Below are 14,286 nucleotides of genomic sequence, written 5' to 3' on the forward strand. Positions count from 1 at the left end.
ATAGTTCAATTACAGCCCCAGATAATGACAGCAAAGGAAATTATGAGTGAGCATGCCTGAGAGATGTGAAAGCTGTGATGGTATGAGAAATAAAACCACAAGCGTATTCATGCAAAGATAGTCCTCCTGACTGAAGTTTCATTATAGCTCCATTAAAAATGCTGTAAAAATGTTCCTTTTAACAGCACTAAAATGCTCAACGTGACGGTTAAAATATCTGGTAACAATGTCTCGAGTCATGGTAAAATGTGTCCAGTTAGTGGTTGGTTAGTGGTCTAAAACAGTGCTCTCCTACAAGTTTTTGCCTACAAACTATTTAGCCAACCATCCAACCCGCCTCCTCCTAATAAGGCAAAATCACCATATAAAAATAAAAGAAAGTCACATTATATTGACGCCAATGCATCAGTTCCCCTGTCACTCAAACATAATGTTGTGAGGCCCCAAAGGAGTCAGCAGACCGTATGGAGCTGGGTAACCCATTCCACCATTGTGGAACCACAAACAAGATCTGGATCATGATTCCATACCAGTCACTGACAGTATTACCATTCATTTGCGGACCGGATCGGACAGGAGGGGACATACGGCCTAATGAGTGACAAAATATTGCCATACTAAGCTTTGTAATATTAGTTCCTGGCTCAAAAACACTTTGCTTACTGGAGTCTGTACCAACCTTTGACAAAGCGGATTCATATCCTGTGAACATATTCTGAGTACATAAAGGTTAAAATAACAAATATATTCCATGTGATCAGAGGCTGTTAATACAATATTACTTCTACTACATGACTGATTCATTTACTTATTCAACCTTTATTTGCACAGGGTAGTTTTTATGAGCACATACAGTTTACTTTGTCTCTGCAATTATTTAGTACACAAATTATTTTTCCCAGTGACATTGCATTAAACATAATGTCTTGGAGACAGGGTTAGTCACAACAATTCCCAGTTAGCAGTAACTGTAAAATAACATAAATAAAATGACAGAAACAGACAGCTCTGACAATTATATAAAATAAACACAATACTGGTTCAATGACAGTAGTCACTGTTGATTAGAACATAGTGTTGGAAGTTTCAGAGAGGTATTTTGATTTTTCCTACCATTTCCTAACCACAGGCTCAATGACATATTTAGACTGAAATGGCACATAATGAGTTACTGAAAACAAAAATGAAAAACTCTGAAAACATTTGAACCCGAAGTACGACTCATTTCTTTCTATTTTAGTGCCTATTGCCTGTTTTGCACCTGTTATCTCTGGTCCAGTCAGCCTGACAAAAAGGTTAAAAAGAGACAGGAAGGCTGCTAGCTGCGTAGGTGCTGACAATGTTTCACATCAGCAGAGAAATGTTACATCTGTTCGTTGGAGATCTATGTTCTACATTATAAACAAATCAAATAGGAAATATATACACATATGTACATGTACAATTATGGTTATATAGACACTCATAGACATTTACAGATGCGGTTACACTTAGTTAGCCACACACGGTATGTAAAGCAGCGTAGTGTATGTGTGAACCATAAATCAAGGGTCTAAGGATAGAAGTGTTGTACATAATTTGTATAACATAAATATATTCCTTTACTGAAACTCTGTCTGTAATCAGATCTGGTTTCATAACCATAAACTGGAGATAAAGCTGAGATGGTTTAAGGTTGATTGAAGGTGGATTGAGGGCCAGAGGTTTCTGCAGGAGGGAGCTGTTGTCAGCTGCTGTTTTCACCTCCTCATAGAAGTCGGCCACAACGTATTTCTTGTCCACCCACACAACATCCCTATTGTACAGACAAGGCTTGGTTATGCGTTGCTGGTATTCCTGGGTTGTCCTCATCTGTTATACTGTTTTGTTACCATGAGTGGGACAAGCTGTGGACTGATTGAAACTGTTTGGCATCTTTTTACAATTAACATGGTTAAAATCTCCAAGGAAAAAACAAGGGGCATCAGGTGAGATAGATGACATTGCTGCAACACTGAAAAGATGACATCGGTAGCAGCTTTGCCATTTGCCCTGGGATGGATATACACCACTGTTAGGAATATTAGGGGAAATTCTCACGGCAAAGCTTGATGTCCGGCAGGCAGATCCTCTGACATACAGTGACACTACTACACCATGGAGCTTTCCCTGTTATCCTTTGGTCACGGTCCAAACGGATCAGGATTCCAAATCCATCAATGTCCAATATAGAGTCCAGGTCAGTGTCAGATAATCACATCTGAGTAAAAGCCATCACACACACATCTCTGAATTCATGCATAAATTTAATTTATTTCTAATTTTGTGATTGAAATCTAAGGAGAAAGTCTCGAGTGTAGTGGATCCTGTTTATATTAGATTTGTCAAACAATCCCAAGGCGAGGATCAGCATGGTTGTCAGGAAAAGTAGGACTAATATCTCCATCTTCGAACTGATCACGGTAAACTCATAGGAAAAAGCGGTACGGCAGGAGAACACTGGTTTAAAGCCTAGTGAACACTGGTTAACTAAACAATAAGTTAAAAGACACAAACAAACAGACAGACACACGGAGCACAAGAGCAGCGCCATCATGCTTGTATGTGTATATGTCTGTCTTTGTAAAACACTTTGGTGCAAAACCTGTTTGCTTTTTAAAGTGCTATATAAATAAAATAAACTTGAAACTTGAAACTAGAAATGTCAAAGACTCCACTGTCCCTGTTACATGCTGAGTATCTTGACTGCTCTTCATATTGTGCTTTGCTGTATCTGGTTCAGCATACCTTACCACCACTCTGTGTTCTGTCAGTGTGAGGGCTCCCTCTCTTGACCATCTGCTGCTCTGTGTCTTCTGTCTGTAAAAATATTTGTACTGCATAGTCAGGACCCAGAAATATCAAACTGATGTCAAAGAGCTGCTGACAAATACACACTATGTGTTGCCTTGTATCACATCGTGTATCATATTAAGTTGTATTTAAACACACCACAAAGATTAGAGATTATATCCAAAATGACTTTTTATTTCTTCTTCTTTTTAATCTCTTAAAGAAATGTGGTTAATCTTTTTTTAATCTTTTCATAATTTTTCTTGCAGCAAACAAAAAACAGTAAATAAATCATTCTCAGGCACTGCTAGACTGGGGACCCCTGCCAAAAGAAAGATGACTATATTGATCCATCAAGGGTACGGTACAGATGCTGGAGACAAGAACTCTTCCTGCAGAGCATAAATCCAAATGAGCAAATGTTCTTCACACTTCACCTCAAATTTGACTTTCTGGTGTTGGTTGACATGAGCTGGTGTCATTTTATGTAAAGGAACTTAACTAAAATGAAAGGGGGATGAACCTTTGACTGCCTTCTGTTTAGTTTAGCCTCTGTTGACATACTGTATACATTAACTCATTTTTTTGTGGAAGACTTGGCATCCAAAGTTCAGACTGCCACATTAATGTGGTAGTAGGCATGTCTGAAGGACACAGAGGGAAAGGACAGAAATGTGTGTATATATGAGGGTGCTTCCTCTTTTGCAAGCTGATGAAAAGAGGAGAAGCGAGAGAGTAAGGAGAGAAGATTTATACAGGAATAAAATCATCCACACAGATTGCTACAGTTGAATATTTTGTTGTAATTTTTCATTTTATTTGAAAGTGTTTGTATGTACAAGTCAAACCCTCTCAACACAGTTCTTCAGGGAGAAGCTGGACACAACATTACTTAATTGGGTAACTTTGGGAGGAGCAGGTATGGTGATGACACGCTTGAGATAGCAGCGGCGCCTAGAACAAAAAATCAACATATAAATACACCTGACTTCATATCATAAAACAGGGCTACGATAGCATCAGATTGATGATCAAGTTAAATGTTACATGATTTCTGGGTTTTGCTGGAATTGTTACAATTTTACCAAAAAATTGACAACATTTGTGTTTTGGGTCTTTTTGCATACTCGCATAAAGAATACTGTTGGCCTACCAGTAATTACGGTCAAAGAAGCTCTCGTTGACATAAGTGTAGAACTGGCAGTTGGGATCCTCTGTGCATTTCCACTGGCACATGTCTGGGTCATCCATCAGCTCATAGCTAATGTCAGACCCTCGAAAATCTATTCCTTCATGAGCGTCCAGCACCCAGCCTGTTAGCAAAGAGGAACAGGATAGACTGTTGGCTAAACTACAGAAATATTGCACTAAAATCAAATTAAAAGGATTAACAAACATTGATAGGTGCTGAATCATTCTAGTCTTTTCTTTTATCTATTAGATTACATCTAAATACAAAGATTTACATCACAAACTCCCTGCCCAGTGCCATCTTCTCCTTCTATAGGTACCACTCACAGTACCTGTCCCCCTACCAGCTCCCCCCACAGGCTTCATCTGTCACTACCACCTTCACCACTTACCTTCCCCATACAGACCATTATTTCCCACCATAGACTCACTGCAACTGGCTCATCACTGTCACCGGCAACCCACTTAAGCCAGTTGTAAGCGGTAGCATCACACAGTAATGAGTAAAAGCAATTGGCACAATTTGGCCAATTGGAGATAACTGGAGAGGTTCGGGGACACCAGTGACACCACAAACTAAAAACTCCCTAGCTCCCATAAGGTTAGGCCTAGAGATATGGAATTTTATACAGGTTGACAAGATGTAGAAGGTATGTGGTGATTTGCATGGTTCTGGCATAAAGCATGTCCTAATTACTGTTATTCAAATATGACTCATTATAAACGAGGACCAAAAACACCTTTTTGAGCCTTATTTGAACTGATGTTGTTTTGTTTGTGTTTTAGCCACATGCTAAACAAACACATTTACAGAAACTAGAAGATGTCACTTGTCAAATGAAGCCTAATACATGTATCGTGGCCTTACAGTTCTTCTGTTACGAGCTTTTCCATTTGGGTGTGCTAAATAGGTGAAAATTCTATAAAAGGGGTGGATGCTAAAGGGTTAAATGCATCCCCATTTTAATTAATAAGAGTTTGCCGAGCTACTTTCCTATTTCATGTCAAAGTATGACAAAATTCTCATTTTAGGTGTTTTTAACATCCATACCTGCTGCCTTTCTCAGACGTTTGTAACTGATTTTATGAACACTTTAGAATCTTTTAACCTCACTCAGGCAATACAAGAACCTACACATTCCAAGGGTCACACTCTTGACCTAGTTCTGTACAGCAGTCTCAGCTCCAACAATTTTGAGATTAAGGATATCTGTGTGTCTGATCACCAAGCAGTTTTATTCAATGTGGTTTTAACCCAATTACCATTTAATCACAGCACACCCATAAGCCACCATGTTTTTAATTCTATGTCTGCTAGCAAGTTTTCTGAGCTTTTTACTAATGCCTTTTTAACTGCCTTTAATCTTCATTTTAATACAGAGGAGCTGGTCTCTCTTTTTAATCACACTTCTCAGTCTGTCCTGGACTCTGTTGCCCCCCACGATAAAAAGTCAAAGACAGAACCGCAACCCTGGCTAAACGGATCCACCAAAGAATTAAAGCGGGCCTGTAGGAGAGAGAAACGCAAATGGAAAAAAACAAGTTTACATGTATTTTATGAGATCTGGACGGACGCAATGACAAACTATCAAAAGGCAGTTAAAGAAGCTAAAACCTAATTTTTTTCTAGTTTAATTTTAGCAAGTCATTCTAACCCCAGTATTTTATTTAAAATAATAGACTGAGTGACCACCACCTCCCCTTGTCATTTTATTGATGCCTCACAAGAGATGTGTGAGAAGTTTCTAAATTTATTTAGTGAAAAAGTCATGGATATAAGGCAATAAATCCACCTATAATTGGTTTTATTCTTACCTTTTAGAAAGAACCTTCTTGGTCACCATCGGTAACCTCACTTCTTCCATAGCCCACATTACCAGTGGTGTACCGCAAGGTTCAATTTTAGGTCCAATTTTATTTTCCATCAACATGCTTACACTTGGCCAAATCATTCAACAACACAACATTTCTTTTCATTGCTATGCAGACGACACACAGATGCCTCCAACTAGTTCAGAACACAGCAGCTAGGCTTCTTACAGGTTTTAACAGACAACATCACATCAACCCAATCCTGCCTTCTCTCCATTGGCTCCCTGTTCATTTTAGAATTGATTTTAAGATTTTACTGATCTCTTTTAAAGCACATCTGGGTCTGGCTCCCACCTACGTGACAGATATGTTGACCCCGTACGAACCAGCCCGCAGCCTTAAGTCCTCAAGTGGGGCCCTTCTGGCTGTTCCAAAGTCAAGGCTTAAATCTAAAGGTGACCATGCTTTTGCCATCAGGGCCCCTTGGCTTTGGAATGACCTGCCTGAGGAGATAAGGCTCACAGAATCAGTAACTTTTAAATCACCTCTCAAAACCCATTTCTACAGACTTGCTTTTATGTACTGTTGTCTTTCGATCATCTTTCTATAGTCTTTTAATCTTTTTATCATCTCTCTATTGTTTTTCATTGTCTTCTGCTGCCTCCTTAGGGTCAGACCTGTTATTGCTTTCTGTGCCGTGTCTTTGCTTTGCATTGTACTGCTTTTGCTTTGTCTGTCAAAGCACTTTGTAAACTCTGTTTTTAAAGGTGCTATAAAAATAAAGATATTATTATTATTAAAGATGCTACAGCCATGTTAGCGGCTCTGTGAAGCTGTACTTAGACACAGCATTGCTTTGAGTAAATTGTAATGTCAGCATGCTAACATGCTCACAATGGCAATGCTAACATGCTGATGTTTAGCAAGTATAATGCTTACCATATTCACTATCTTAGTTTAGCGTGTTTGCATGCTAGCCATTGCTAGTTAACACTAAACATAAAGTACAACAAGGGCTGATTGGAATGTTATTAGTTTTTCAGGTATATAATCCAAAGTCTTGGACAAAATGAAAGATGAAAAATTAAGGAATCACCAAGATTATTACAAATTATCCAGAGGCAACATGCGTATACCAAATGTCATGGTAATCCATCCTGTAGTTGTCAAGATATTTCACTCAAAGCCACAAATGTGAACCTCATAGTTATTGAGAGTTGATCCAAACAACCAGAATAGAACACATGGTCTGTAATATGTGACGGTCTCCTGTATGTCTTTTCTCAATGTTTTTGATTGACTAGTGATACATACTGTTATCTAGCTGACAGAAGCGTGCTGGTAGTCCAGATGTTGCTCCCTCTTTACTTATGGTCACCATTTCATTGGGGTTGTTCTTCAGATAACAGTTGAAGTCATTACTGCAAAAATAATGAAAATAAACCTTGAAAGTATGTCTACATTTTGAGATAACAGAAAGAACAGATAACGACATTACAAATGTTGCCTATTTGATACACGAATCATATAAATATTTGTTTGACTTGACTGAGACAGTAACGTTGTACCCTTTAAAACTGCTGGCAAACACACACTACCTGGTGTAAGAGAAGTAGGTGCAGAGTGGATGAGCAGAGCACAATGTCTGACAGTGTTCAGGTGAGGCAGCGGGCAGCGTCTCGATGTTGTTTCCCTTGATTTCAGTTCTTGGAAAAAGCTTGCCCTGACACACTGTACAAAACACAGGTCAAACAATGAGAGAGCATGCACGGCAACCTGCAGGATGCTTTCCTAATGCTATGACCTTTGCTGTTTGTGTACCTGTGTCAAAGGACTGAGTTTTTTCTGCTTTGTGGGAGAACCCAGATACTACACCAGCCTTTCTTTCTATAGTAGGAATCCTTGGTATTGTCCAGCTGAATTTAAGGTGGCACTTGTACCTAAAAACAGAACAAGAAATGACACCATCAGGGAACATCACTCCACAAGAGTTAAATCTTATACTAGTCAGCATGTGAAAACAGTTGTACAATGTCTACTTTGGCTCTGGTGGAGTGTCAGGTGTAAGAAAACAACCCTGATGATGTCACAGCTATGTCATTAGGGTTATTTCAGCTTGGGCTCAATATTTTTTACAATATATATTCTGACCAAGGATCTTTGTTGCTGTCAGCTGTCAAATAAAGGCTTGCCAGAAGAAATATTAATGTCACTCATCCACATATATCTACATTGGCACTCCTCCTCCTGACTCTTAACCACAAAACCCACAAATACTAAGTATGCTCATGAACCAGTACCTACAAAGCTACAGACTAATACGTCTAGTTTTTGAAGCCATGTTCAGTAGTTAAAGAACGATTTCACAATTTTTCAAGTCTGTTTTAAAACATAAGTCAAATGCCCATATGAAGACAACAACAGGTTTTGTTTGCTGTAATGATCCTTTCCTACAGTAATACACTTTCAATAGAAGTGATGGGGGACAAAATCCACAGCCCTCATTTTGTGCAAAAAATGTATTCAATAGTTTATAGTTACAGGATAGTTACAAAAAGGGGGAATTTCATGCTAAAAAAGACTGACTTTTGAGAATTTCAGTGCAGGAGAAGAACACGTTTCCTCTTATAAGCCAATAAAAGACATTACTTAAGTAACAGCATTACCTCTGCCTCCAGAGCAGCCCTGCCTTCACAAAATGACAATACAATTTAAACTGCAATGTAATATTATGTGAGTTTTACCTGATTTTCTCCAATGTGAAGACTCCATTTACAAAAGTAAAGAACTGACAGCCAGGGTCTTGTGTGCAGGCTCTCTGACACTCCTCATAGTCACTTGTGAACAAGAATCGGTAGTCTGCCCCTAGGAAGTCCACGTTCTGGTACACCTGAGAAAGACAAGGTTCTGGCAGACAGACAGAAAGAGTTAAAGAGAGTTTCACCACACATCACTAATTAACTAGTGACCAACTAACTAGTGAATAACTGTTAAATGGTTCAGTGGTTGTGTGCCTACTTGGGTCTGGGTCACAGGATTTAAGAGAAAACCAAGACCCAAACAACCTAGATAGATGGACCAGCAGACAGACAGAAAGAATTAAAGAGTCACTAATGTCACTAATTAACTAATGATTTTAATAACTGTTTAAAATAGTTCCTACTTGTGTCTGGGGTACAGTTTTTGAGAGAAAAGCCAGAGGTGACACCCAGGAGTGGAGTCTGAACATTAGGCTGTCCAGAGGGAGTTGACTTGAGGTAGCAGTAGAAGTGCCTGCAGAGAGGGGCAGATTTTTTGTGTGCATTTAACTTAAAAACAAAAATTAAAAAGTGAAGAGAAAAGTGGTTTAGATAATAAACTGCATATGGAGAACAGTGTGCTCTGATTTATTTTAAATTACACTATGTTTTGCATCCAGTACAGTGACTTCTTGACCTCTAGAAGGAATTTGAGTTGGAATAAGATTTTGTTTGTTTTGTTTTTGTGCTTTCTAATTTTACAAAGCTTACTCTTAGTTTCTTGTTTTCTGACAGCATTTTAAATAAAATAAATCACTAGTACATCACAGTTAATCATTTATTTCTGATTATATGTCTATTGCTTGTTTGGTACCTGTTATCTCTGGTCCAGTCAGGCCGAATAAAGGTAAAGAATAGACAAGAGGGGTGCTGAGTGCACAGCTGCTGACAGTGATTCACATCAGGAGAGTAGAGAGATGTTATGTCTGTTCCCGGGAAATCCACGTTCTCCAGAAGCTCATGGCTACATTCTGAGGAAATAGAAAAGGAGACACACACCTACAGTATTTATATGTACAAATACAAATACACACATATCAAATAGATTTTACCACATGTAAATGGTAAAATATAAACTCAAATACATGATCATACTTAGGTAGTATTACCTTCACTAATGGAGAGGCCGCAAAGGGAGAGCAGACTCACTAAAATCAAATGTGTTCTCATCTTCTCAGTTTCTCTGGTATTCTGCTGAGATTATTGAAGCACAACTACAGTACAGTCAAAAGAAGTGAATTTGCAGCTGCAGGCTCCCCAAAGGACTGTTTTGCAATCCTCACATGTATACATCTGTTTTACCACTGATTGTTGACACATACAGCGATTGGCTCACAGGAATTGCATGCAGCTGCCTTCAGGTGCAATGACCCAGACACACAACCTTGGAAGCTAGATCGACAAGTATCAATGTTTGTCAAATGAGCATGCAGGAGAGCTAACTGAAAATTGTCCAATATTTGCAGATGTAATTTGACTAACCTTTTAAAATCAATAAATGAATGGGACTTGGTTAAAAATTAGTGAGATAAAAAGGTGTGATTTTATGTATTCATAGTCAAAAATCAGTTGAAACTAAGACCTCTCAAGTTTATTGGACGTTCCTAAGTCATATCAAGGGTTGATCACTCTTTGGATGGTGTCTTGCTCTGCTGACCGGTTTATCCTGTCACTTCATTGTATTTTTTGTCCTTTAGAAAACACATTTTGCTTGAGCAGCTGCCAGCTGCGGCCTGCAACTTGCAAGTCACCAGCAGTGATAATGGTTTCATTTACTTTGATCCCAGGGTGAAGACTAAAAAACTCAGTTTTGTGATAATAAGAAGCCAAAAGGAGCCTGAATCTGGGTTAATGTTCTGTTTGTACAGCATGTTTCCACCCACTGGCCAAGAAGGGCAAGACAGAAAAACCGTATAAGTAGAACGAACTATGGACGAGCATAAAGCATCAGTAGTTTATAGGAATTTAGCAACCTCTGCTGTCTAAACTGTTAAAGTGCAGAAACCTTTTCCCCTCAACCAGTTGTATAAAAGAATTGGCATTAAAATTTGCTCCGAATGATCAACTTTGATGAATATAGAAGCCTTCAGTGTAAACTGTAAACTGATATTGATATTAATAAAGCAGGTAAAGTTGAAAGTCAATCTTTATTGATTTGTTTACAGCATACAAAAAGAGTCATCTGTAGCTTAAATTACAAACAAATAATGTCAAGAAATTAACCACCATAGAAAATTCTTTTTTTTTTTTTTTAAATGCAGTAGTGCAATGCAAGGAGTGGTTATACATATCAAACAACAGGAACGGTTTAGTGTGACAGCTGATGTGAGTTTGAATGTCAGATGTCTTTGAGCATGTCTTGTCCCTGTGGGTTCTCCAGCCAGGTAGGAGGCCAGCTGGCTTTGATGCTGGGTCTGTCCTTCAGAGAGTTATAGTAAGCTGCCAGTTTAGGGTAACGCTCCTCAGATAACCTACAGAATGAAGAAAAGTTGGTGTGAACTTCAAATTACACATTTAATGCACCTTGATAATCAATCCATTCATCTTGCCAAGCAGCATTAAGTCATTCTCAGGCATTTGATTAATGTCATTTAACAATATTTAGTACACTTACCCAAAACGGAAGACGTAAGCGACGCTTGGAAAAACGATCACATCAGCCAGTGAAAAGGTCTTTCCTGCCAGGAAGGAGCCTGATACCTATAACACAGAACAAAGGAGCTAATTCCATATTCATGTGCTGGCAGGCAGATCTGACAACATGTTAATGAAGAGGACTGCATTTGGGGAGGGGGTAACTCATTGAAGACACACATGGGCCTCCAACAGCTGTGTTGAATGGGTATATTTTAGTTAACTAAAATACAAAATACATTATAGGTATATGTGTATATAAAATGAATAGTTCAACATTTTGGGAAACAGCCAATCCACGCATTCTTGCAGAAAGTCAGATGACTAGATAGATACCACTCTCATGAGGGTGGTATCAATCTTCTTATCTAACCTTACATTTCCTAAAAAATGTTCCTGATTTTGCTACAATCCCAAGAAGATTAAAGTTTAATTATCGTGTCATTAATTAAACTTGTGTCGCAAACCTTTCCCAGACTTACCAACTGGTGTTATCACACTAGAAGTACAATTTCTTATACACACACACACACACACACACACACACACACACGCGCGTGCGCAATAGTATGTACCTGCAGGGCTACTTCAACAAACCCTGAGCAATTGCCAATCACTGCAGCTCTGCATTTGTGTAAATATGTTTGAAGGTACAGCATCTTCAGCTTTACCTTCTGCAGGTATCCCTCCCACAGCTTGAGCTCAGCACTCAAAGCCTCTCTGTTTCTCTTCACAGCAGAGTCGTGCCTCTCCCCCTCCGGGACCTTCCAGTCGTAGTAGATAACATCAGCTGCAAAATGTCAACAGACAATCAGTTGTAACACCAGCTCTCCAAGGTATGAAAGCCGTGGGAACTATCAATGAAGCCCATCTGCACACTGTACATCCCCACCCACATTGTGCTTAGACTAACTGCTTTCACTTCCCCTTGCAGCTGATTGTGAGGTCAGTCAGGACATTATTATGTAATTTCAGTAACTAAAGACGGTGAAAGTGTCTCAGATAAAGTTTGAAGCAGCCTACTCAGAAAATAGAGTATTCACTTGAGTATTTATAATCATGTACAAGATTGTGCAACTGATAGCTCTGTGCAGCTCCCCTCTTTTTGCAAGCTCTCTCCAAAAATACCCCATCCCATGACTCGCATGCAAGTCTCTCCGAACATGTGATTCTTTGTGGGATTAAAATCATTCCTTTCAAAATCACTTCCTGTTTAAGCTGTGCACAACATACACTTCATGCATAGTGCCAAGGCTTGATTATGTGATAGCACAGCTCATTAGTGCACACCGTGTGTTTTGAACACACAGCATGCACTAATTGGAGGGGTCAGCTGGGGGATGATGATAAGTCCCAAAGGCAGACATCTAAATGGCAACAACAACTATGTCAACAGGTATGTCCCGTTTTGCAATACAACAGCATTACTTGACTTCACAATACTTTGCATGTCAGGGTTTACATACCCATTTTCTGGGTGAACGTGACACCCTCAAACATGCGCTGGTACATCAGTGCTTGCTCAGCAGGGCAGTCAGGCATCAGCTTGTTTCCCTGGGACTTGAATTGGCTCTGTTGTTAGAAACATGAAAAGACCAACTATTATGAGCAGCTGCACGGAGCTCCGGTTTCTCTTCCTTTGCAGTGTGGGGTATCTGTTTGTCTGTGAGGTATTGTTAAAAAAAAAAAACACAGAGTACAGGGAACACTCCCGGATATTAACTCCTTGGCTGCATAAATGTTTAACAAGGGCCAAGTTCAGTTCCTTGGCCAAGTTCTTACCTCCAGGTACATGCAGGCAGCGTAGGACTCATTCAGGACATGAGACCCATGTTTGAAGGCTGGAAGCTTTAAGAAAGAGTGAAATGTAAACTTTGAATAGCTACTTAAAGCTTTATTTCTATCACAAAAATGAATATGATTCAGTGCTTATCAGGAAAATATGCACCCTGTTTAAAGTGAACTCACCTGTCCCCTGGGATTCATGGCCATGACTTCCTGAGACTTGTGCTCCATTTTCTCAAAGGCAAGCAGTTTCTGGTTGTAACCCTGCAGGTTCTTCTCCTCCAGGGCAATCATCACCCTCCAGCAAGGGGGAGAGCCGGAGCCCCACAGCAGAGTCATGTCCTTGGCCATGGTTTCAGACTGAGATGTTTCACCTGACGGTTGGAATTGTAGACGGTGTGAAATGAATGAAGAGTGAAGCTGGAGAGAGACAAATGCCTGGTTTTATAACAAGCACCAGTCCTCCACAACCGGATTGGTTGAGCTAAGTCCCATCCCATTTTTGTGTTATCATCAAAGATCTGTGGCTTAAGACAGTTGAGATAGTTCACCCCCTTCTTCTGATAACATGATATCATATTTTAAGTTCACATGTTACAGCAATGGCAAAGAACTGCTGGTTGCATTTATAAAGTATTTTCATTGTGGAATGTGTCTCCAGCTGCTTGTGTCCACAGGCATTACTGTCAAGCCAAACATGAAGAGGAGTGACTTCTCTTGCTTTGCACCATTGCTCTTTGATTTCACACACACGTGCAGGTTATGAAATATGGGGAAAAGGGAAACGAGAATCTTACACAAATGCTGGGGTTCTTTGCACTGAAATGGGCACAAACAATAAAACTAGAAACACTGAAATTCTAAAAATAATCACCCAATTCACAGCCTTTACAACTACTGAGTTTATGGAGATCCTATCATGGCTGCAGTAATGTCTTTTATGCTGTAATATTCCAACAAACATAACTGAGATCATGTTTATCTGTGAAGCCACCAGTCATTGATATTATCTTTGTTCGTTGTTTTGTTTGAAATTATCCCTGGAGTGATTTCCTGCTGCATGCATACGGTACTGTTGAAATCTCACAGTGACTCAGCACTTTTCTTTTACCTCTGTACACACAGAGAGAGGGAAAACCAGTCTTTTTATTATTATGTTTATTTCTTATATATTCTGACACAATCATTCATACTAAACAATCAAATCTGCATGTAATACACACTACATGATGTATCCCTACATTTGTGATTGACA

General features: G+C 39.3%; 2 protein-coding genes across 2 annotated transcripts; both read right to left on the reverse strand.

The window, feature by feature from the left end:
- Positions 1-3,652: 3,652 nt before the first annotated feature.
- On the reverse strand, positions 3,653-9,802 carry LOC121913550 (coagulation factor XI-like). Its single transcript, XM_042436199.1, has 9 exons — positions 9,722-9,802; positions 9,427-9,583; positions 8,978-9,087; positions 8,559-8,721; positions 7,636-7,754; positions 7,413-7,545; positions 7,129-7,235; positions 3,965-4,124; positions 3,653-3,765 (listed from the first exon to the last, which is right to left on the reverse strand). Exons 1-9 carry the CDS (start codon positions 9,780-9,782, stop codon positions 3,654-3,656), a joined length of 1,122 nt encoding a protein of 373 aa, XP_042292133.1. The 5' UTR covers positions 9,783-9,802; the 3' UTR covers position 3,653.
- A 938-nt stretch (positions 9,803-10,740) lies between these two features.
- On the reverse strand, positions 10,741-13,502 carry LOC121912952 (glutathione S-transferase A). The gene is made up of 6 exons (XM_042435534.1): positions 13,215-13,502; positions 13,029-13,094; positions 12,713-12,818; positions 11,918-12,036; positions 11,227-11,312; positions 10,741-11,083 (listed from the first exon to the last, which is right to left on the reverse strand). The coding sequence occupies exons 1-6, from the start codon at positions 13,380-13,382 to the stop codon at positions 10,951-10,953; spliced, it is 678 nt and encodes a 225-aa protein (XP_042291468.1). The 5' UTR covers positions 13,383-13,502; the 3' UTR covers positions 10,741-10,950.
- Between the last annotated feature and the right edge of the window lie 784 nt (positions 13,503-14,286).

The sequence above is a fragment of the Thunnus maccoyii genome, chromosome 15, assembly GCF_910596095.1.
Source record: "Thunnus maccoyii chromosome 15, fThuMac1.1, whole genome shotgun sequence".
NCBI lineage: Eukaryota > Metazoa > Chordata > Actinopteri > Scombriformes > Scombridae > Thunnus > Thunnus maccoyii.